We start from the raw sequence: 26,687 nt of genomic DNA on the forward strand, positions 1-26,687 counted from the left end.
GAGAAACCGCATGCAAACTGATCCCGTCTTTTTCCGTTGTGAAACCCTGCGGCACCCAGTTACTGCTGAATTTCATTTTCAACCCATATTCTAAGCGACCTTGACCATTTACTGTAACATTTCTTAAATCCTGTAACAATTAAGCTTTCACTCTGCACATATGCGAGTCATCTCTGTGGTTTTTATAAATAAAATACTCCTGGCCCATCGATGTATCAACTAAAGAACAAAAAGCCAACTTAGTTTGGCGTCTCACTAATACCAGGGAGTTCCCTTTAGTTTTGGAGAAGTCGTTACCATCAGAGTAGCTTCAGTGTGTGGTTTCTAGGAAAAAAAAAAAGACACGAGTCGACTCTCCTGTTTCACCAAAAGCGGAGATTTGGAGCCAATATTTATGGCTGTGCTGCTATTGCCAAACCTTTGGTCACTTGTGCCAAGCCGAACGTTTCAATGAAAATCTTGGACTTGTGTGTCCAACACAGCCAACACTGACAATGAGAAGCATGATGTTGTTGTACAGGCATCATTGTCTGTATAGTTTCATATATATTTAAATCTCTAAAAAGGATTAATGCATCAAAAACATATCGCAATAAAAATAATCACAACGTATTAAGTTGTTCACAGTCGTCTTATTTTAATAGATTTGCAGTTTCCTACATTTTCTTTTTACTTTCAGGTGGACTATTATACATTGACATGCACTTTAAGTTTAACTTAATTAATTATTAAATAAATATTTTAATTAGCATCATTAATTAGCGGACCCCATGCAGTACCACCGCAGACCCACTAGGGGTCAAGGAGCCATGGTGTAAACAGTTCTACTCTTTCATTAGACAGCAAAAAGTGTGTTTATTAATAAATAAAAACGTAAAAAGTTCTATGATTCTGCCTTTTTTTTTTTTTTTCCCGGTTGGTCTGTTTTTATAATTTTTTTCTCTTTATAGTATCGATTTTGCGTTTGTATCGTGACAATATAATTTAGTTACCTTATCATAAGTAGTAATTCTGGTATCGTGATCATTTGAGAACATCCTTTAAAAGAGAGAAGAGCAACTCCTTCCTCAGAATCTGTATTTACATGAGCGAAGTTTCATCTGGCTGAAAACTGAGAAAGTCATGGGGGAAAAAAAAAAAATGTTTTTGGCAGTAAATTTGAGCAGCTTAAGCACTTCACCTCCCGCTATAAAACCAGCAGCCCAGCAGCAGTGCAGCAGTCTGGGTGAGAGCCAGCTGTTTTGGAAGTCACTGCGCTACTCTGCACGCTTGTGGGGGAGAACAGAACATGCAATTAGTAGAAAAAAATGTGAAAAGCTTGAATAAGGGGACTTCAGGGAGCCGAGCGTTGAAGAAACTAGTGAGAGGAAAAAGAGAAAGAAGGCGATTCTCGTCTACGTTTCTGCATTGATGCCAGATGGGGATTTGTAGCGGCTTGCTAAATCCTCGTGCTGGATTTTTCTCATCAGCTAAACGTTTCCATTTAGCGTGTAGGTCACTCAGAATCAAGAGTTCCCTCGGCGATCTCCAATTAGGTCACCTCGCTGACACCTCGGTACGGTGACCTCCATGCCAGCCCAGGAGCCACCATCTGCTTCAGCAGAACGGCTGGAAGGGGGGAAAACAGCCCGGAGTAGAACGCTGGCCCATATTAGTTCCTCGAACAGGTGGAGCTCAAATTAAATGGCATCGCCAAATTTTTTTGTAACATTTCATTAAATTGAATTCATTCAATTTTTGTATTCATTTACAATTCATAGTTCATTGGGACAATGGCCATTTTTAACACACTACACAAAAGAACTGCATTGTACCAAATTAGCGATTATATAATTATCCTGTTTATTCGCATGCTTTTATTTTATTGTCGCCTTGTTGGAATTTTATGGTAAACTTGGTTTGGGTTTGGGAAAAATAAAAACGCTCAGAAATCATGTTTACATGGAGAATTTCTTTACTCTGAAACACAACCTGTGCCTTTGGTTTGAAATATCGGTTTCTTAAATTAAAAGCTATTTATTGCGCAACACCCTCCAGCCTGAGGACGTTTCTAATCTAATCCACCAGGGCGTCTGGCCAAACAGGCTACAAGTAGTTAGGAACATGCTCGGCTGCATATTATTATGTGGAAAAGCTGCATTCTTGATGAGGTTTGTGCTTTTGTTAGCTGACGGGTAAAAAGTGGGGAAAAGTAAAAATTCTGAGTTTTTAATAATTAAACTAGTATTCTTGATTAGAGGTCGACCGATAAGAGTTTTTTCTGGTCGATGTCGATACTTAGTAATCAAGGCAGCCAGAAATCAGCCATTTTGGCCAATTTACTCTTTTTTCCCTCCCTTCGTCTCAAAATCCAACAGTTAATTAATAAGATGTGATACAGAAAACTGAAAATAACTTCTTTTTTTTTATTAAATGAAACGTTTAATGAACAAAACAAAAGCCTCTCGTCAGTGCGCTCGTTATCGGGTTTGGAAAACCGCACCCATCTGTAGCCTAAACTACAGCTGGTTGAACATTTGCTAACAATACAGTTCCAAAAAGTTCTCATTCTTGCTCCAAATACATTATCAGATTTAACCAATGAAATACAGTAGAAACGAAGGATAAGAACTTAGAGCTCGGGACACAAAGAGCTGATGGTCGCACAGCTGGATGTATTCGGCCGGCGTCAGCTGTTTTTCAGCCAATTCTGCGTCAAAGAGAACTCCGATTGGTATTCGGCTTGGCGAGTGAGCACAAAAGAAAACAAAAAAAAGAACTGAAACAATAAATGGGTAAAGAACTCCCAGGCGCTCATCATTCTTGCTACACGAATCCGTAATGATCGCGGCAGGTGAAAACGCTGCTCGCTGTACATTCACAGTTCTACATCCTCCGGTTTTGCGGTTTGAATGCTGAATACAGAATGCTGCTCCCTGCTGGTATGAGAGAGTAATGTTCTGTCACGCAAGCACACAACGTATACGCGCGTCTTGGTGCATCAGATGCGCCGGCCTAAAGATCAGTGCCATCCCTCGAAGCTGTTTCATTTAACTCCAGTGTTAAAAGTGACTATAACACGATCACAGTTTATTCATGGCGAAGCATTCGGCTAATTTTCTTTTGATCCCCGGTGCATCTCCAATTAGGAAAGCAACCTTTTCATTACCTCGTTCGACGTGAACACGACTGATACAGAGCTCTGAAAACTTCAAGGACAGTTATTAATGATGAGACGCTCATTCCAGGGTTTCAGGGGTAAAGAAATACAGGAAGGTTAATATCATCCTGCAGAACAACCGACCCTCATAACCTCATGTCCTGAGTGGAGTTAGCTCAGTTACACAGATCACTGCATTACAAGGCCACACACACACACACACACACACACACACACACACACACACACACACACACACACACACACACACACACACACACAGACACACAGACACACAGACAGACAGACAGACAGACAGACAGACAGGTAAAGAAAACTTTTAAAGGCAGTCATTAGACCGGAGGTAATTACATAACTTGTTTATGAACAGCAATTGGGAAGAACGGGGTCTCGCAGGGTCTCGACCCACCGCCTGATTTCATTCCTTCATTATGGTTCATTACAGCGAGTCAGAGGCGGAAATGACCTCGTTATAAAACAGGAGGCCTCGGGGTGCCTCTGACTGCACCTACGGCGCAATCTGATGTTATATAATCACAATCAGTGGCCTGGTGTGACTAAATGACTCATGGAAGTACACTGTGTCTGTTGGAGCTTTTTGTAGCGCTAAAGCGAAGCTGCAGCACTCGGGGGACGCGGGCGGGCCGTCTCGCCGCTACCACGTCAAATCTTTCACGAGACGATTCAGAAAAAAAAAAAAAAAACTTGACTGGTGTCAGATATACGCTAAAAAATTAAAATAAGTAAACAAAATAAAATTCTATTCAATTTAATTTAATTGTCAGGTACATGTTGGCTCTTAAAGTCATCATCCATAAACTGATCGTTTAAAATCAACTGGATATTTAAATAAATAAACAAAACAAACAAAAAACTATAGACTTCTTGCAAAACATCTACTGCTAAATTGCACTGAGGAGAACCTTCATCTGTGACCACACTAAGCAACTGCTGTACATGTCAGGAAAAGAGTGTGGATTAATAGAGAGAGAGAGAGAGAGAGAGAGAGAGAGAGAGAGAGAGAGAGAGAGAGAGAGAGAGAGAGAGAGAGAGAGAGAGAGAGAGAGAGAGAGAGAAAAAAGGGCAGCACTCACCTCGAAGCCAAGTCTGTCCTTCTCCTTCCAGAAGCAGAAATGGGTGACCTTCTTATCCCAGAATTCATCAGGCTTCACCACACACACTAAGGACACCTCGGCTGGGATCACGTTCTACACACACACACACACACACACACATTAGCACAATCAGCACTGACATGAGCTAAACGACAGGAAAAAACACATGATTTGAAATTGCCAGTCGACGTAAACAAAATCCAAACGCAACGAAAGTGGGTAAAAAAAAAGGGGGATTTCTACATGAAATCCACTGTATAAAATAAATTAGGGCAGTCCTGGTAAAAAATTAATTTTTTAAATTATTAATTATTCATTCATTCATTTTCTTCCGCTTATCCGTAAATCGGGTCACGGTGGCAGCAGTCTAAGCAGGCCTCCGCCTTCGACTGCTGCCCAATCCTCACAGCACCGTCCCTTACAGTCCCTCCTGCAGGTGGTGAGCCCACGGGAAGGCGGCCCCACGTCACTCCGACGTCACGGACCTTGATATTTCCCTCGTAAGGGACCCCCGGAACATAGAGGGTTAAGGGCCTTGCTCAAGGGCCCAAGAGTGGCAGCTTGGCGACACCGGGGCTTGAACCCCAGACCTTCCGATCGGCAACCCAGCGCCTTAACCGCTGGAGCCACCACTCCCCCTTATTTATTATTATTATTATTATTATTATTATTATTATTATTATTATAAGGTCAAGAGGAAAATTAGAAACAAGAGACCAAAACAATGCAGATGAGCTGAGGGCCACTGTTAAAGAAACCTGGGCTTCCACACCAAATCAGCAGTGCCACAGACTGATCACCTCCATGCCACACCCAGTTGAGCAAAAATAAAGCAAAAGAAGCCTCTACCAAGTATTGCGTACACATACAGTAAATAACATACTTTTCAGAAGACCAACAATTCCCTAAAAAAATTTTTTTTTTTTTGGTCTTATGAAGTAGTTTTAATAATTGAGAGAGTGAATTGGTGTTTTTTTTTTTTATTGTGAGCCAAAAATCATCAAAATGAAAAATAAACATTTGAAATATATCAGTCTGTGTGTGATGAATCTATACTATATATTCGAATTTCACTTTTTGTATTGAATTACAGAAATAAATAAACTTTGTAATGATATTCTAATTTACGAGATGCACCTGTATAAATATATACAAATTTAATAAATAAAACCTGTAATTCCATCACCAAATACTTTATGAGACACAATCAAGCATGTTCATCTTTCATTGAAAACGAAAAATTGATTGAAGTACCAAATGATCTAAAATCAACGTATACCATTCTGTTAACTTCACCCATTTATGTGCCATTTTCTGTCCATCTCAGTGTTCCTCACACAGTTATAAATGCCTGCTAACTAATTATCTTCTGGAGTTTACAGGCCAAAGAATAGAGAAGCAGAAAAGGGCTGTGTATCGGTTAGAATCTGCCCATACATAAGAAATATCACAATACAAGGGTTCAAGTTCAAGTTTATTTCTATTGCGCTTTTCACAATGGACATCGTCTCAAAGCAGCTTTACAGAATGTAAGAATTCGAAGGGTTGCGATACGATATTTTGCGATACTGTAAGCAGATATATTGGGATATTTCTCGGTCATTAAAAACACACCACCATATGCAAAGCAAAAAAACATTTACTTAAACAGAACACAGTGGGATCTGCATTTGCATCAATTTCATCTAAAATCGCGAGTACTTCGTGTCACTGTTTAAGTTCAGAGATAAGAAGACTGCTTTCTATCTAACGGTCGAGATATGAAACAAAACCCATGTATCGTACTTTATTTTATTTATTTATTTTTACATTTTATTTTTAAAATTGCAAACAATCCTGCATTACAAATGTTTATGTTTGGGAACGAAGTGTCTGATGCTCATCGATCTTGAATTTGTTTGATCATAAACACAGAACAAAACAGTAATTTGTGAAATATATCTTGAAATATTTACAATTGTTCTACTTACAATTAAATCAAAGATATATATTTATATTATATATTTTTATATATTACATTTATGTTTTAGAGATTTTCACAAACAATTCCTTTCCATACATTTCTGGTAAGTTGCCACAATTTTATTTATATTTCCAAAATTCCCAAGATGAAGTTCCAATGGAAAGTTTCTGGAAATGTGCCGAAATTTTCCACCACCAGCGATGATACAGCGCCCCTTGGAAGACAGGGGGTTAAGGGTTTTGCGCAAGGGCTTGGCGATACCGAGGCTTGAACCCCGACCCTTAACCACTAAACGACAACTTCGCTAAAAACATATAAATAAATAAATTAATTCATTAATAAATAAAATCTTTTCTTGCAGTGAAACCGAAAATTCCAGGGTTCAATCTTGATAATGCAACAGTTGTGTAGGAGTGAGGAACAAGAAAGCAACCTATTTTCTGTAAGTGGAAGGACGAGACATACTCAGGCTCCCCCACCAATGACAACAAAAAGAGACAATTATAGGAATCTGTGAGCTCGTGTATGTAGAAGGGAGCAGATAGTGTTCTGTGTTGCACTGTCCTGTGTTGCAGCAGGAGCAGTAGTTTAAATGATGCAGTTGGGGGTTTTGGAAGCGTGTGTTAGCTTTACCGTTAGCCATTGAACCGGTTAGGTAGGATAAAACATTTCTGTCCAGTTCAAATTTGTACTGAACTTTATTAAAAAATTACAAATGTAAAGAAATGTAATTTCAATTTCGTGGAAACTTTTAAAGATGGCCATTTTGTGCATGACTGGATTTAAGTTAAAATAAGATTTCATTTGTAAAACTAACTGGAACTAACATCAAGTATAGCGCGTAGTCTCACGTGTCAAAATAAACAGCACGTGTGTGTATAATGACAGCGGAAGTTCTCCAGAAACACACACACACAACCCGGAAAAACTATATCGGTATGCATTTTTGCAGGTAGCTAACAGTTCCAGCAATCAACTATCGGTGCCAGTTAATCGGCAAAAGTGATGAATCAGTCGACCTCTATTGAAAACGGGATCGTATTTAACCAGGTCTTGCAATAAGAGGTGTATTTTTCAGGCTTCTTCCATATCGCCATGCAAAAAAGGGACAAAAAGAATGAATTTCTGCAGCTGAAGATTGGTTATCGGTACCTCCGTGATGAACCGATGAGACAGAACGACTGGAGTTCAGTCAGTGCTTTGTGCCTCTGTGGTTGAGGTTAATAAAGCTTCAGAACGTGAAGGTCAATCTGCCCCCGAGATCATTTTCTGGAAATTCGTTCACCAATTCCGTTCAAAAGATGTCAATTTTTTTTCTTCCCAACTTCGCGGCCAAAAGAAGTGAATTGTGACACCAAATGAAAAGCAGACGTGTGGAAGTCCGTTTTCAGCCAGATCCCCGCGGGCGCACTGAACGAGACCAATTTTGGGCTGAAAGATGCTTTGACGTTGTTACTCGGTGAGGAGTGTTGGGATCGGCCCAGCTGAAAATACTCGTGTCTTTGCAAAAAATCTTGGGTAAGGGCTACTGTATCAGTGTACTGCAACACAAAGCAGGAGAGGCTCAATGAGAAAAAGACTTAATCCTTCGCAGAATGGTTCTCGTTCTCGTTCGGTTTATAATTACTTCTCGGTTTAACCAGAATTAAACCTTTTATTAACTCGTGTTCATTGGAGCCTTAAATGAGGAGCGTTTAACCACATCTGGAATGAAAGGTGAAAAGGAGAATGGCACATGCATATGCCACTAGCATATGTTCTTTAGTTTAGTGGGAAGAGGGTAGCTTAGTGGTTAAAATGTTGGACTTCTGCTCGAAAGATGGTGAAATCAAATCCCAGCACCACCAAGGTGCCACTGGGGCCTTTGGAGCAAAGCCCTCAACTGCTCAGTGTTATAAAATGGCAGACGTTAAGTTGTTCTGGATAAATGGAGAACATTCCATAAGAACATCCCATTCCCATGTGTTTTCATTCAGCCACAACGGTCTCAGTAAAGTCACGTACGGATGTAGGTGAGGTGAGGAGGCCTGGGGGCTCAAGAACTAGTCTAGACTAATATTCTGATATGTGATTCAGGACGCACCCCTTCGAAATCAACAGTCTACTATAATAGGACCTCTTTATCTGTGTGAAGCTGCTTTGAGACCATTTACATTGTTAAACGTGCTAATACAAATGAATTAAATTAAATGCCACATGCTTTACTGTGATCACTAAATACAACGGTTAAACACTACAAGGACATTTTGAAAAGACGTGCACAAGTTATACACCAGATGAACTCGTGACAATCATATTGCACAAACAGTATATCAAAGGCTTTAACACCAAATCCTTCAATAATGCAGCTCAGACAGTATGGGTGTTACGGTACACAAAATGCACGTTTCGGTACGTACCTCGGCACCAACGTCGGTACAGTTTGTGTAACAGTTTACATTTTTTTTTTAAAAGTGCCTGCTTGGTTAAATAATAGAAAAAGAAATTCTATTTTATAATATTTATAAAAAAATAAAATAAAACACAAAGTAAATCAAATGAATGCAAAACACTTATTATTTTGATTAAATTGCATAATCTATTAAATAGGAACAAATGAAATTGATGAAATTAAATTTAATAAATGGGTATTACTTTTCTACAGATAAGGTTCCCTGGTGGTCTAGTGGTTAGGATGCGGCGCTCTCAACGCTGCGGCCCGGGTTCGATCCCCGGTCAGGGAACCAACCCAAGTCATTAGGGTTGCACAAGCCTTAGTGCCGGCCCCAAGCCCGGATAAATAGGGAGGGTTGCGTTAAGAAGGGCATCCAGCATAAAAACATGTGGCGACCCCTAATGGGAGAAGCCAAAAGAAAGTTTATTTAATTTTTACAGATATCTTCTATTTAACTGTTCTACTTATTTCAGCATACTGTAACAAATGTCTTCACAGTGACACTGCACTAACTCTAGTTTCTTTTTTATACCCTTGGAATTGTTGTTTGTTTTCATGTTTAATACTAATAAAAAAAATAATAATAAGTGACACTGCACTGAAAGTATGAAATGGAGACTAAACAAACGTGCGTTCCACCATTAATACATTCGCACAACTCTTTTCCGCACGGGAAAAAAAAAAAAACGGAAAAGGTCTGGTCACAAATGCACAAACACAATGTTGAAATTCTGATTGACACGTGAGCATCCCTGCCCACATGGAAAAATAACCAAAAGCAAACAAAACACCACAACTGCAAAAACTATTAACATACATAACAGGCATAATGCAACACAAAATTCCCAGTTTTCCCCCTCACATTAAAAAGCTATGGGTCAGAGTGCAGGCTTAGCCATGCAAAATTCCAGGGATTTCCAAGACTCAACACTTTCCATTGGAACTAACAGGAATATAACGATTAACGAATGAACTGGGAATTTACAAAATTGTACAAACGGAAAATCTTGCAGGATTATTTTGGTTTGGTTTAAATTTCACTAATATCTACCCTGCACATTGAAACCCCCCTGTAGCCTGGCTTGCCGCTAGCTATGCTCTAAACTCGGAGTTAATGCAAGTCTACAGATATTGCGATGGAAATGCTCAAAACAAGCGGCGCTCCACCTTCTCCTCCAAATGGATTCGCTTATGTGGGATCAAGGTGCTCATCGTAACACAACACAAGCCAGCATTAATCAATCCACTGATTCAATCCATATCCACTGATCCGCCCAGTTAGAGGCTCCACACACACAGAAAAGGCGTAAATAGGTTTTAAAAGTCCCGCAGTGCATCGGTGAGGGAAAAGCCTTAGCTATAAATTCTCATGAAGGAGAGAGATCCGACAGTCTGACTGAAGTAGGTCAAATCACATGGGCTTGTATTAAAATCCTCCTCTATGCTTGTAGGTAGGTCACAGAACCAACCCACAAACAAAAAAAATTTTGCTGCAAAAATGTTCCATGAACCCATTCAAAAAGCGTTTAATATTTTGAGCCTGCTGATGATGTGTGGTATAACCCACAGCTATATGCTAAACACAGTAGTATAGGAGTATATTCAACCATTTATCACGGCTCACTCTCTCTTACCTGGTCTCCAAAACGTCCTACCTGCATGTTCTCTCCGATAAACTCATTTCTAATCATGTCCACCCTCATCGCTCCTGATGAAAACCTCACGTCTTATTGTTAATGCCACTGTCTCTAAACCGTAAATAATCATACTCACCACTGTCTTATAAACTTTTCCTTTCACTCTTGCAGATACTCTTTTGACTACATCTGCAAGTCCGTTTGCAGAATTGCAGGCCAAAACCTGCAGGAAACCGTTACAATGTAAAATGTGCCAAATCTAATATGCGGATCTCAAACCTAAATTTCAGACCGGATCACCAATGACCACCACAGGTATTGTTAACCAACAGGGTACCGGTGGAAACTGGGCTACTGTTGGCTGAAGGAGGATAAGGAGAGGAGAAAGAAGTCTACAGAGACGGGAGACCAAGTGGAAGGGGAGGAGGGTCAGGAACATTGGAGGTGGGTTTAAACTGTTCTATCCTGGTGTGGACGGAAAGAGAAATGGTGTAGAGGTGGTCCTGAAGGAAGAGAACAGTGAGTGTAGTGGAGGTAGAAGAGAGTTTCTGATGGAGGAATTCAGGTGGAAGAGTTCAGGTACCTGGGGTCAACAGTGCAAAGTAATGGAGAGTGTGTAAGAGAAGTGAAGAAAAGAGTGCAGGCAGGGTAGAGAGGGTGGAGAAGAGTGATAGCAGGAGTGATTTGTGATAGAAGAGTGTCTGTGAGAGTGAAAGGGAAAGTTTATAGGACCGTGGTGAGACCTGAGATGTTGTATGGATTAGAGACAGTGGCATTGAGTAAAAGACAGGAGGTGGAGCTGGAGGTAGCAGAGCTGAAGATGTTGAGGTTTTCGTTGAAAGTGACGACGATATTGGGCAGACGGTTATAATGTTATGCCTGATCAGTGTGTGTGTGTGTGTGTATATATACACACACACACACACACACACACACACACACACACACACACACACACACACACACACACACACACACACACACACACACACACACACACACACACACACACACACACACACAGTTTTTATAAACTTTTCCTGCCTGATGAGCAACAACAATAACGTTCCTTCAAATAAACGGCAAATACTAAAAAGTTCACATAACCTCCCCTGTACAGATGTGCATTATTGGATCATTTTTTCCACAAAAAATCAATGGCCAAGTACAAAATTTCTGTCAGTCATTCTTGTTTGACTGGGTTTCACTCTGTCTACTTTTAGGACTTGCATGAAAATCTGACAATGTTTATAGTCATATTTAGGCAAAAAAAAAAAACAAAAACAAAAAAAAAAAAAGGGTTCAAGCTCCACTGTATATCTCCCCTTTTACAGTAAATGTGTGTTTAAAACAGAAACACTGGTTTGTTCCTACCTGCAGCATCAAGACGACCGTCTTCACCACGTTCCACTGAGACCTCCTGCCGTCCACAATCACAGTGAAACCACGTGCTTTACACTTTTCACTGTGGACACACCCACACAAGAGAAAGACTTCAGAGAGACTGAAATGAACATGGACAGATGTACCGATAAGGCAGAAAATCACACACAGCTGCATGAATAGAAAGAAAGAAAAAAAAAGAGCAGAAAGATATACATAAAGGATGAGACCAGCACTCATGAACATCATCGATTCCTCCTGGAGGGAGGCAGTAGCTCAATGATTAAGGCCTTGGGCTATTGATGGGAAGGTTGGGGGTTCAAGCCCAGGTATTGCCAAGCTGCCGCTTTTGGGGCCCCTGAGCAAGGCCCCTAAATCTCGGTGCTCCAGGGACCATGTACATTGGCTGACCCTCTGCTCTGACCCCAGCTTCCCAACATTACTGGGCTGCGCGAATAAAGAATATCACTGTGCATGTGACAAGTGTAAAGAACCTTCTTTCGTTCGTTCCTCACTTACTTTCCCTTCTTTTTTTCTTAAAAAGGAGAATGTTCAGTTGGGTTGAGGTCAGGTGACTCACCATTTCTGTGCCTTAGGAAACTCTCGATTTGCTCAGGCACTATGGTTTTTATCCCTCTGTCATTATGTCATTATCCACACTAGACTACTGGAAGAGGAAGCAGACAGCAGAGCCTATCATTTTAAAACTGGTCCTGGTGATCACACCACCATTTGGAAGGAATTTACCGAAATCTGTGATAAGCTCCGCCCCCAAATGAGTCTCAACAACACGCAGTTGTTCACTCGCTCACCAATCCATACAAAGTGCTTGTCAGTTGGGGTCATTATATAGGATGCCGGGAATGAAAAAGAGGGACACTGAGGTAAATCGCATGCGTCAGAGGAGAGGCCGTCACCGGAGAGGTAATTTGGTCATAAGCGTTAAACTTGCCCTGTAGTGTAGTCAGTGATGTAGCGTAAAAACTGTAGGTTACTTATCTCACATTCATTCACTTATGTCCATTATATAAAAATGCATTAAGTGTAAAAACAGGCATAACATTATGACCACCTGCCTTATATTGTGTTGGACCCCTAAAACGGTTCTGACCGTCGAGCATTACAAGCAAAAACTTCTTCAGCAGTTTGAGCTACAGGAGCTTGTCCGTTAGATCGGACCACATGGACCAGCCTTTGCTCTTAACGTGCATCAATGAGCCTCGGCTGTTCACCACTGTTCCTCCCCTGGATCACTTTTGATAGATACTGACCATTGAAGACTGGAAACATCCTACAAGAGCTGCAGTTTTGGAGATGCTCTGGCTCAGTCGTCTAGCTGTCTAGCTGAGAATTTGTCAAACTTGCCCATTTTTCCTGCTTCTATCATCAACTTTGATGACCGTGGGGATGAACGGCAGGAGAAACATTTTATCCTCGAGGAGTCCTCAGCATCTGCAAAGTACCTTCAAGCAAACGAGGCTTCTTCAATACCTGAAGAAACCTGCTCTGGTTCCATCAGACATCAACAACTACAGACCGATATCACTTCTCTTCTTCTTTTTAAATCTCTGGAACGCACTGTTTTTAACCAAACTGTCTGTCTATCTCTCATAGATCAACCTCCATGATTCAAACCAGTCTGGCTTCAAAGCGGTACGTTCCACAGAGACTGCCCTTTTGGCTGTCACTGAGAAACTACATGGAATGGAAGGTCGCTCATACCAGGAAACATGGAGGGGGTCCACATCTGCCCTATGCAAACTCTCCACTGGTGTCCCACAAGGCTCAGTACTTGGTCCCCAACTCTTCTCCCTCTGTACTCACTCTATTGGTGAAGTCATATCACGTGTTTTCTTACCACTGCTATGCTTATGACACTCAACTCAATTTCTCCTTTCCTCCCTCCGATACCACAGCTTCCGCTCGGATGCTTGACAGACATATCTTCATGGATGAGTGCTCATCAACTAAAACTCAAGACCAGCAATACAGAACTGCTGGTCATCCCAGGTGATTCATCTCCAGGTCAAGATCTCTGAACACTTCATGACTCTCTGCTCTCCCTTTCAGCCACTGCTCGCAAACTTGGGTAACTATGAAAATCAACTGTCCTTCTCCTCACATGCTGCTAATGTGGCTCGTTCTTGTCTGTTTCTTCTCTACAACATCAGAAGGATTCGACCATTTCTGTCCACACAGGCTGCTCAAGTGCTTGTTCAGTCTCTTGTCATTTCGAGACCGGACTACTGCGACTCTCTGCTGGCAGGTCTTCCTCTAAACGCTATTTGTCCACTTTAAATGATCCAAAACGCAACTGCGTGACTTGTGTTCAATCTGCCCACGTTCTCCCACCCCACTGCTGCGCTCCCTTCACTGGCTTCAAGTAGCTGCACATATCAGATTCAAAACACTGATGCCTACAAGGCCAAAAATGAATCAGCACCATCTTACCACAGAGACCTAATCACACCTCGCACTGCACCACGCTGTCGGAGATCCTCCAGCACTGCTCGACTGGTACCACCCTCTCTAAGAATGAAAGGTAAGTATACTTCAAGGCTCTTCTCTGTCCTGGCACTGAGGTTGTGGAATAAACTTCCCCTGGATGTCTGAACCGCAGAGTTTCTGGCTATTTTCAAGCGACGGGTGAAGACCTACCTCTTCCTGAAACACTTAAACTAACACTTTCCAGGTTTGCTCTACTTATAAATCAGCCTACAACTCTGTTGAGAGGTTTTTCTTAAGTTTGTCATCTAGCGTACCAGTGTAGATTTATTCATTTATAGAGACTCAAAGCACTTTTGTACGTCGCTCTGGACACAAGCGTCAGCCAAATGCCATAAAAGTAAATGTAGAAGCCTCTTAGGGAATGAAGTCGTTCACTCAGAATTCAGACACCGCTACATAGTGTTAAAGGAGTTTGATGATGCGCTACGTATCGAAAAATAAACGACAAAAATTTTCATTTTTGGATTGCCTTTTCATTGAGCTACTTTGATACTTGATCATCTTCCGAAAATATAAAGAGAAAAAAATAACAGAGACAGACAAATGAAGAAACAGAAATATAACCAAAATATAAAAAAAATCCACTCATAGATCCACCCATTGATGTGCCTCGAACAGATACGGAGAACAATCTAGAACCCTCCATGCTTTGTTTCTGTCCGCACACACTGAAAAGCATAACACACTCGCTGCTTTGCTATGGTGATATTTAGCCCGCTCTGCTCTCAGTGACTCAAATATTCCAAAAATACATGCCAAATCTGAAACGGCAGGGCAGGGCACGCTGCAGCGTGGCTCAGCTGGCATTTAAATGGCACTCGGGCTCAGTCTGGAGGGTTTCGGGCGCCAGGCTCGTTAAATTGCTTATAGAAGATCGGCGGAGAGCAGTGCGAGAAGAACCGGTGTGTTTCGTAATTAACAGCAAACCCAGGGATCGAATGTTGACTCCCAGAAAGCTGAGTACAAAGTAATTACATGAATGCTGAAAGGTTTAAGCTGCTTAGGCTTAAAATATTTCGCAGACAGGATCGTGAGGAATTAACCTTGCGCTCACATTTACGGGAGAAGTCTCCGGTCTCCAGTCCCAGTGGTTTGGACCAGTCAGAGCTACGAGTTCTTCGACATGGGGGAAGTCTTATGGAATTTTCGTTGGTTTTTATTTCTGGTGTTTGTTACACTTTTATGCAGATTGAGCCACAATTATTTATAAAACTAGACGACTGACGGTTATGGGCCCATCATGCTGGTGCTGGGATTTGACTTTGAGACCTTCCATCATAACCAAAGAGCTACCGCTGTTTAGTACTGTTACAACCCAAATCGTTCCACAACATTAAATATAGCTTTGTGGTGGCAAAAGTAACTCAGTCATACTATATATACACTGACCAGTTTATACTATACTGGTTCAGTATCTATCAACTGGTCCAAGGAAGGAACGGTAGTGACAGGCACACGACCCGACCTGACAGACGAGCTTCTATAGCACTGATTAATATGCTCATGGTCATGGCACAGTCTATAATGGATGACTTTAGCTAATGGCTTTTTTTTCAGCTTCCAAACGAGTTTGTATAACTCGAGAGATTCGTACGCCTTTTCGTTTTGGTTGGAACGAGACGAGATATCTGGTTGTCTTGGCTAGACCACCATTTAGGATCCTTCAGCCAAGAAAAGAAAGGAATAGAGAAAAAGAAAAGAAAACATTCAGAAAGTCATTCAACTAAGTTTTTTTCATTTGATGTTAATATTTTGATTTTCATTCAAGTGTTACTGATTTAATAGTCGATCAGCTGCTTTCAAAGTTACAAAGAAAAAAGAAAGAAGCATCCTTCAGCCAAGACAAGGACACCAAGTCTAAAAGGATATTAGCTGAACATCATGCTCAGCCTTTTATTGCTAATCCATAATGACAATTATCCATAGATAATATTTCATCTCCAACGTCAATCTGTTTCCTGAATAAACTTGACAGATCAGCAGAGAAGCCTCGATGCTGTGGAAATGAGGTTGCGCTGACCTGGGGATGCTGAGCAGGTAGTCTAGCGTGGAGCTGAGCTCCTCCATGCTGGTCTGCTCCGTGCATAGCGGGATGGTCAAGATCAGGCCGCTGCGCCGGTCTTTACCTCCTGAGAGAAAAAGAACGATTACAAAATAAGGACTACAGTGCTGAAGGTCAATACAGATATTTTCGAAATCAGAAAGCAGGTGTACGAGACTGTCTCTCTTCACCGCACTCGAAATAATGTCTGTACCACGCTGCTGCTGATATCCGATTGGCCAGAATGTACCAATTCAGAATTCATTTTATAGTAGGGGTGTAACGAAAGCAATTCTCGTTTTACGTGCAGAACATGCTGCAGTTAGCATGTTTGCTCCGGCCTCGCGTTTTGAGCACAGTGCTGCTGCTCGAGCCGTATCAGAAACACGATTTCGTGCGGATGAGCGGAATGGCTGCCGAAGGTCTAGAGATATGGGTTTCTCTTGAAAAAAGAAAATCCGCATAGCTTGACGGAATGAAAGAAGGATGAAAAGAATGAATTCATTACTGAATAAATAAAATGAATGAATACGTAAATAATCTTGTGGTTTTCTTAAATGCAGACGTTTGTCAAAGTATGCTGAAATAATTAGAATCGTTAAGTAGGACATATCTTTAAAAAATTAAATATTTAATGTAAAACACACACACACACACACACACACACACACACCTCTCATTTGGACCATTTTTCTGAATAGAAAAATAAATGATGGGTTAAAAAAAATTTTTATAAAAAAATAAAAACAACATCGACATCAGTTTATCCCGAGAAACCAAAGAAGTGCGACTTTGAAAAACGATGAACGCGCGCCATTAGCGGTTTACGCAGTCATTCCAATAACAGCACCCCGTAATCAATCAGATTATCCTCCATTAGACTCCTAAAAAAGACGAGACAGTAGTTTCCAGATGGAACTGTGAGAGAGAGGATTTCTGGAAATTTGGATTTTTCAAAACGGCAAAACTAAAAATACAAAAAAAAACGTGGAAAAAAATTATTAAAAAATAAAATCTTAATTTCTAGCGTGCATCAGCCACGTGGACGTGAGCGGGACACCAGAGTTCAGATTAATCTTCAAAAAGAGAAGAGAGATCGCTAACGAAGAAGAAGTGGATTAGCCTGGGGAACGCGCTCGTTAGCTGAATGTTTGGTTTTCGTTTCTCAAAAGTATTTGGACACCCAACTATAAGATTGGTTGTGCTTTTTAAACATCCTATTCCACGTTGGGTTTGCTGCTCCACTCTTCTGGGAAGATGTCCCACCCGTTTTTGGAGTGTGTTTGTAGAGATGTGTGCTTGTTCCATCACAAGGATGTGTTCATAAAGTCAGATGCTGATGTAAGTGAGGTGAGGTGAGGTGAGGAGGCCTGGGGGGTGCGGTCAGGGTTCACATTCATCCCAATAGGGATAAATGTGTATTCTCACTCGCTTTTCTTTAATATAATAAACTCGGATTAAAAAAAAAAATTGGACTAAACCAGAAAATGTACAAAAGGCTCTTGTATCCTGGAACTTTTTCTGTTTTCACAAAACCCCAAATCCTGAAGCCTGGTGTAGAGTGATGATAAAGATCTATGAACATCTATTAATAATAAATTCATGAATCGTACTTTTTCTAATTAAATTATAACAATCATACAATTAAAAAATTCTATCAAGTTTCTTCGGTGTAAAAGACTGTGTCAAGGTTGTTATTGTAGCTAAACGGTGTGTTACAGCGAGTACATTAACCTGTGATTTCAGAATCGACTAGAGAATCTCCTTCCAAATCTGCTGACCAATCAGAATTGACACATCATTAATATTATTATTATTATTCAAATATGCTCTTTGACCGCTCAAAGCTGATGAGAGATGACAATCTAAATATCATAAATATCTGACGCTCTTCATTACCTGATAGAAACGCCAATTTCTTCTTCAGTACCGGCAGAATGGTGGAGGCGTCCATGCTGGAACGACTTCAGATCACGAGGCTGCGAGAGACGGAAGTCACAAAAAGATCACAATAGTGTTCAGAAGCTCGAGTGGAACTTTACCTACAGTATCTTTTTTTTTTTTTTTTTCAAGACAAAGAAAGAAATTATAGAACAGTGAAATCATTTCATCATCATTTCACCCCCAGTGATTTTGGGAAGCTGGGGTCAGAGTGCAGGATCAGCCATGATACATCACCCCTGGATCACAAAGGGTTAATGTTTGGTAATACCAGGGTTCGAAACCCATGACCTTCTGATCTGTAACCCAGAGCCTTAACCACTAAACTGCCACCTCCCCAAAATGGAGTGTTATTAGACTGTAATTAATAAATCACCAGCATTGTGTCCAATCACTGGACATTTGGTGTCCCAGGTGAGGTCTGGTTCCGCTCAAGGTTTCATCCTCGTGCGGTTTCCTCACCAACCAAACGTAAACTTACAGGGGACTGATTTTCGATGCCAACATTTATGTTCGCTTTCTATTTCCGTTTGGAAAACCTGGAACAATGTCTATTGTTTGGTTACTGAAAAATGAATAAAATTGATCCCGTGGTCGAATATAAAACATGATTGTATTTGCATGTGTTGTGTCTCACCTCAGTAAGTAGCCTGGAACAGTTCAGATCATTCTCTCGCACCGTCCCTTAGTGTCCCATGTCCTATCAGGAGGAACAATAAACAATTATTATAATTATTATTAATATTACCGTAATTTCCGGACGACTAAACGCACCCAAATATAAGCTGCACCCACTGAATTTGACAAAGATTTTTATTTTGAACATGAATAAGCCGCACCTGTCTATAAGCCGCAGGTGTCTACACTGAAACTAATGAACTTTACACAGGCTTTAACTAAAGACAGTGTCTGTTACACGGCTTGTATCTAAACAGTAGCCTACCAAGAAAGTCATTGTTCACTGTCTTCCTCCTTCCTTTCACAACAATTTATCTCGGGAGTTTATCTTTTGGCATCGTCGTGCGTTTAAAAATCACCATCGGTGAATCTTTTCTCTCGATGCCCTGCAGCTCAGAACACAGGTGAAGTGCGTGTTTTTATGCCCGGTTGTTTTCAGCGTGACGAATGATTCACATTTCCTGTAGACAGTCCGAGTGAGCGGCAGGTCAAACGTCAGAGGAACATCATCCATATTTATGATGTGGTGCTGCCCGATTCAGTGGGAGCGCATCTGATTTAATATAAAGAGTTTCATTGGTTCACCTGAACCCATTCCGCAATTTCATTAATCTAATGTTATGGGGTTCAGTGTTTTGGCTTGAAGTTTGTGAAACCGGGAAAAACCCCGGAAAAATCCATAAATTAGCAGCTTCATTGTTTAGGCCACGGAGTTCAAAGCGTAAGAAAAAAGTAGCGGCTTATAGTCCGGAAAATACGGTACTCTTACTGGGTGCACCAGTATACAGATAATAAAACATATCACATATATAAGATGTGACCGTAGTCGACTAACTGCATTATAGAAATAACTGCTTCTTTATATCAATCTAAAAGATTTTAATAAAAATCAAACAAATTCAATGAAAAAGTGAACAGTTCATTAAAATTAAACAAAAACAATCTATGTAAAAAATAAATTGTAAATGAAGAAATTTAAAGCAGTGGTGCTCCTCTTTACTATACATCATACAGCGGCACATCTATGGACATTTCACAGAATTCCTTATTCAGTCATTCAGCTAAAAAGAGATTTAGAATGTAAACTGGAGCTGAGGGAATAATTTAGTGCTGGTAAACACTGGAACTTTTAAACACCTCGATAACCAAATGATTATGGATGGATGGATGGATGGATGGATGGATGGATGGATGGATGGATGGATGGATGGACGAATGGATGAATGTGTAGATAGAAAGGTATATGGATGGATGGATGGATGGATGGATGTGTAGATAGAAATGGTATATGGATGGATGGATGTGTAGATAGAAATGGTATATGGATGAATGGATAGATGGATCTGTAGATAGAAAGGTATAAGGATGGATGGACGGATGGATGGATGGATGGATGGATGGATAGGTATATGGATGGATAAACGGATGGATGGATGGATGGATGGATGGATGGATAAATAGATGTGTAGATAGAAAGGTATATGGATGGATGGATGGATGGATGTGTAGATAGAAATGGTATATGGATGGATGGATGTGTAGATAGAAATGGTATATGGATGGATGGATGTGTAGATAGAAATGGTATATGGATGAATGGATAGATGGATCTGTAGATAGAAAGGTATAAGGATGGATGGACGGATGGACGGACGGACGGACGGACGGACGGACGGATGGATAGGTATATGGATGGATAAACGGATGGATGGATGGATGGATGGATAAATAGATGTGTAGATAGAAAGGTATATGGATGGATGGATGGATGGATGAATAGGTATTTGGAGGGATGGGTGGATATTTGTAGTACAGGTACACAGCAACGAAATGCAGTTTGGCATCTACAAGAAATGCAAATAGTAACAATTGTGCAAATGGACACGTGCAGATGAATATGCAAATATATGTACAACATGTAAATTTAAACCCAGTGGTGGACGAAGTACAAAAACCATGAAGTTGAGTTGAAGCAGATACACGATGTAAAAATGTGACTAGTAAAGATAAAAGTCTCCCTTTAAACTTTCACTACAGTAAAAGTACAAAAGTTTTTGCCTTTAAATGTAAAGTATCCAAAGTACTATGATTTATTACAGCTATAATGTTGCTATGATCATTTTTATCACAAGATTCCTTACTTAATCAACTCATTATGAGAAAAGACTCGTTAATATCATTCTATTAATAGATTTAACACTGATTGATGTGTTGCAATTATCATGAGCCCAAAACATTTTCAACTACTTCAAAAAGAAAAAAAAATAAAATATAAAAAAAACCACTAACGAATTACATTAACTTTTTACTGTCCAACACTGTATATAAGGAGATAAATGTATGGCAAATAAATATATAAAGGCTCCAGCAGCCTCCTCAGATATGAGGAGAGTCTAGGGGTTGATGTTTGAGGACATGTGAATTGATCCCCTGGTCACATAAATGTTAGCAGACTGCTAGCTAGCGACCAGAGACTAGACATAAAGGAAATGTTTTTGCACCCCCATATAACCAAAATGGCACGATCCTCGTTTCATAGAATCTCTACGAGGACTCGACTGTGAGATGAATCAGACTTGGGGTCGAGGGTATTGTTGTGCATCTGTTTTGTAAGGCTGTAGTGATATAATACCTCTATTCTAAAGCTGGAATTGAAAAGGAAAACACTTTTTTTTTTTTTTGTCCTACATTTTAGATAATTGAAACTTTTGGTCACTTGGTTTTAACAATTGTCTTCCAGCTAATGAAGATCCAATAACACCAAAGGAACAGGTGGAAGGAGCTGATGGTCCTGATGGTCCCTCTCAAGAAGACTTTTACCAACTCGAAGAAAAGAACAAAAGAGTCATGCTTTCTTTCCCCCCCACTCGAAAACGATGCTTTCTGCTTCTCACTGGACAAGTCATCACCAAACTGAACTAGACAGATGTCAGATGAAGGGCTGATCAGATGAAGGGCTTAAGCATGTAAATTAAAAAAACAGTTCAGAATGCACTGTATTATGTTTCCTTTTTGTTTTAGTTGGAAATGATACCAAACTTTAAAAACTTGGTCGTTTTCTTTGACCTATGACTCCTTTGGAAACCCGTTTCCGTCTATGTTTCCTCACACTTGAGACTTCTTTAAACTAAAAATTTAATTCTAACTGATTTTTCTTTCAATTCTGACTTTATTTCTCGTAAACATCCAACATTTCTTGCTTTTTACGCTACACAAAAAACACATTCAGAAACCACACATGCAATGCACACAAGCCAAACACACACGGAGTACACAGTACATGCAGTCGCACAAGCAACACACTACACATGCAGTACACACAGTAAACACATGCAATACACTACACTGTATACACACTACACATACACACACACACTGTAAACACATGCAATACACTACACTGTATACACACACTACACACTGTATACACACACAAACACACTGTAAACACATGCAATACACTACACTGTATACACACTACACACATGCAATACACTACACTCTATACACACACACGCAATACACTACACTGTAAACACACTACACAGTGCACTACACACTGTATACACACACACACAGCACACTGTAAACACATGCAAAACACTACACTGTATAAACACACTACACACACACACACACTTCACAGTGCAGACACAAACAATACACACTGTAAACAAATGCAATACACTACACTGTATACACACACTAAACACATGCAGTATACAGTACACAGACACACTACACCGTACACACACTATAAACTACACACTGTATACAAACACTACACATTACACACAATACTCTACACAAAGTATACACACTACACACAATACTCTACACAAAGTATACACACTACACACAATACTCTACACAAAGTATACACACTACACACAATACTCTACACAAAGTATACACACTGTAAACACATGCAATACACTACACTGTATACACACTACACACATGCAATACACTACACTCTATACACACACACGCAATACACTACACTGTAAACACACTACACAGTGCACTACACACTGTATACACACACACACACACACACAGCACACTGTAAACACATGCAAAACACTACACTGTATAAACACACTACACACACACACACACACTTCACAGTGCAGACACAAACAATACACACTGTAAACAAATGCAATACACTACACTGTATACACACACTAAACACATGCAGTATACAGTACACAGACACACTACACCGTACACACACTATAAACTACACACTGTATACAAACACTACACATTACACACAATACTCTACACAAAGTATACACACTACACACAATACTCTACACAAAGTATACACACTACACACAATACTCTACACAAAGTATACACACTGCATACAGTTTATTGTACAGACACACACATTACACTGTACACAAACTATACACTACACACTATAGAAACACCACACAGTACACACAATACTCTAGACAATACACACACACTACCTACAGTAGACATACAATAGACTACACATTTCATACACACACACACACTACACACGCACACACAATACAAAACCCAGTACACAAGAGACACAACACAAACAATACACACAGCATACACAGTGCATGCAGTACACACACACAGTATTTAGAACAGGATGTGTACTATTACTCCACACTTTGTAGTGCGCTAGTACGCGTGCGCGTTCCAATCCGACACCTGGACTCCTGAGCACTCGCGTATTAACAAGTACGCCACGGCTACATCCGGGAACTTTCTCTCATACACTTCTATTATCACAGTTTAAACAGGGAGCCTGGGATAACCGTTAGTAATAATAATACAAATAAATATTGTTTCTGGGATGTTAGTATCTATTATACTATATATTATATTTCTCGGCCCGCGTGTGTGTTTGTGTGTGTGTGTGTGAGAGAGAGTGTGTGAGTGTGTGTGTTAGCGTTGAGTTTTTTGGTTTTATCCTGAACATCCGGGACATTGAGTGTGAACTAGCCCTCAGCAGTGTTAGCTCTGCCCCGTGTCCTGCAGCACTCCGTTCTCTATCATAAACACATTCACGGCTGAAACGCGTCTCGCAGGCCTACGTTACCTTCTGCCCGTCTTCAGGATCTCCTTTTCCCCCGCAGCTGCGTTTATTTCTGTACTGAGGAACCGAGAGCTGCTCAAAACCCTAGCCCCTGTGTTTTGTGGGAAAAGGGGCGGGGCGTAATAGGAAAAGCTGCGCCCATTAACCGCGCCAACCAATGACATGTGTTGAAGACGATGGGCGGAGCCAGAGCGACTCGGACTGCATGTTCAGGATGCGTCATTTAAAATAAACAAGAATTTAATAAAGATAAAAAAAAAAATATATATAAAATGTGAAACAAACTTCAAAATATTAACTAAATAAAATTTGATTTTGGGATTTTATGCACAAATTCATTGAGATAAAGTCTTAATAATTATTGTATATAGTTTCTGAGGAAAGAACAAATAAAAAAATAATAATTTAGTATATTGTACTGTATTAAGCTATATTAATTATTATTATTAATTATTATTATTATTAATATTATTAATATTAATAGTAGTAGTAGTATGTGAACCATGGTACAGAATATATATATATATATATATTTTTTTTTAGAAAAATGTATATACAAATTAAACATATATATATATATATATATATATATATATATATATATATATATATATATATACAATTTGATGCAAAGTAAATAAAAAAATACATTATAAATTAAAAAATATTATTATTATTATTATTATTATCATTATTATTATTAAGTAAACCATTACAAAAACTATGTTGCATCTAAGGAAAATCTATAAATAATTATTAAATTTGCTCAAACTTTTTTTAAGTAGTATCAGGCTGTGCATTTTACACCAAGGTCTTTAGTGGTGTCCTATCCGAATCAGTCCACCTCTTAATACCATCATTATGACTCCACAGCTATAGAAACCATCAATATTAAGCAGTAGAACACAGACAGGAATCTTATACAGTGAGATTGAAAGTCATTTCTAAAACAAAAAACCCAATGAACACAATTCAACAAGTCTTCTTTCACTGTAGCCGCAGCTGCACCACCAACATTCTTTTTTCATTTATTTTGTGCATTAGAGTTTACTGAAGATATGAAATGAAGGCAAATTGTATGTTTTTGTGCTACAGTGTTTATCCCAGCAGAGAACGACCTGCTGGCCCTGTCCACCAGCCACTGATATAGAGTAATTAGAGGTAAATGGAAGAAACAAAATGAACAATAATTTAAAATAATTTATAAATCAGAAAAAAATGTAATAGCCATTGAGATCTTGCATGTGTGTGTGTGTGTGTGTTTTAATTATTTATTATCATAGGGAAGATGTGCCAGAAGTATGTGGACACCTGGCTATCTCACCCATATGTGTTTCTTTCCTAAACTGTTGTCACAATATGGAAACATGCTTGTATAGTCTTTTTTTAGCCTTTTTTTTTTTTTTGTAGCCTTCCAATTTTTTTCTTCAGTAGAACTAAGAAAACTGCTCCACCGTGATGCCCACAGACACGCCCCAACATCTAGTGAACTAGTCTACTTTTTACATACTGTATTAGTGGAGGTTCTTCTAATGAAGGTTATAAATAAATCTGGAATGAGATGTTTAACATTATGTGCACACAGCATTAGGTGATATATAACTTATAGCCTAGAATTTAGTTCACTAGTACGTGATTCGAGACTCAACTTCAAGATGGTGGTCGTGTGATTTGAGTGACAGCTGTGACCAATCAATCGTCTGGACTATTTCTAGTTTCACAAAAATATCCAGGAGCACGTTCACCCACTGCTATCAGCTATCCTGGTGTTCTGTGCTATCATGCTTCCATATCTCTCAGAACAAGAGCACAGAATCTTATTAACAACGTTAATTTGGCACCCATTAATGTTCTAAACCAGGGGTGTCAAACTCAATTGCACAGGGGGCCAAAACTCAAAGCACACTTTAGGTCACGGGCCCAACAGGATAAATATTAATTGAACACACTTTTTTTTTTTTTTTTACATAAATATAAATAAAAACAGAAATTTTTTATTATTCCAGAATAAATTAATTTAAAATTTAAATATATCATATTTAGCTCTCCATAAATATATATTTTATCAAAATTATCCAAGTTAGAAATATGAACATGCTGCAAAAAAAAAAAGAAAAAATGAATAAGAATTGAGCTTTTAAGTGAACATTAAAATAACAACAAATCAAAACAATCAGATTTCTTTGCTCTTATGACATTCATTCATTTTCTCCCTCTTATCCGTCTCTTATGACATTTTATTAAAAAAAAAAAAAACTTTAAATAACTTAAAATATTTTGCTCTCCATAAAAATATCTCCTATCAAAATGATACAAATTCAAAATATGTACATGCAAAAAACAACAACATGGAAAATAAATAAAATTTGTGCTTTTTAGCAAAAGTGAAAATTTTGCTTTGGTGAAAAACATCTGCTGAAATGTCAGATTCTTCTTTAACTCTTCTACTTTCTGTATCTTCTGCTCTGCATTCAGGTTTTTCATCTTCTCCTGATGTTTTGTCTTATAGTGTGTCTTAGATTCAATTCCTTAATTACAGCCACATTCGCTCCACTAATAAGACACGCGTGTTTACCGGCAGTGTCAGTGAACATCTACTCAGAATCCCATTGGTTTTGAAAGGCTCTGTTTTCAGAATCCACTTTTTTCTTGGCCATTTTGAGGGGCTTCACAATAACTGTACAATAGGGTTAAATACATCAACAGAAGCTCGATTTGATTGACGCTGGAATGTTCCC

At 39.4% G+C, this 26,687-nt stretch overlaps 1 protein-coding gene across 1 annotated transcript in view; it reads right to left on the reverse strand.

Annotated features, from left to right (window-relative positions):
* The window catches only part of sestd1 (SEC14 and spectrin domains 1), a 49,954-nt gene extending 25,868 nt beyond the window's left edge, over positions 1-24,086 (reverse strand). The window contains exons 1-6 of the mRNA XM_083536986.1: positions 23,953-24,086; positions 18,820-18,882; positions 18,141-18,220; positions 16,221-16,329; positions 11,684-11,774; positions 4,255-4,368 (exon numbers count right to left, since the gene is read on the reverse strand). Coding sequence (XP_083393112.1) covers positions 4,255-4,368; positions 11,684-11,774; positions 16,221-16,329; positions 18,141-18,195 — 369 coding nt within the window. The 5' untranslated portion in view covers positions 18,196-18,220; positions 18,820-18,882; positions 23,953-24,086. The remainder of the gene's footprint in view (positions 1-4,254; positions 4,369-11,683; positions 11,775-16,220; positions 16,330-18,140; positions 18,221-18,819; positions 18,883-23,952) is intronic.
* Between the last annotated feature and the right edge of the window lie 2,601 nt (positions 24,087-26,687).

Source organism: Silurus aristotelis (assembly GCF_946808225.1).
Source record: "Silurus aristotelis genome assembly, chromosome: 3".
In the NCBI taxonomy this organism is placed as follows: Eukaryota; Metazoa; Chordata; class Actinopteri; order Siluriformes; family Siluridae; genus Silurus; species Silurus aristotelis.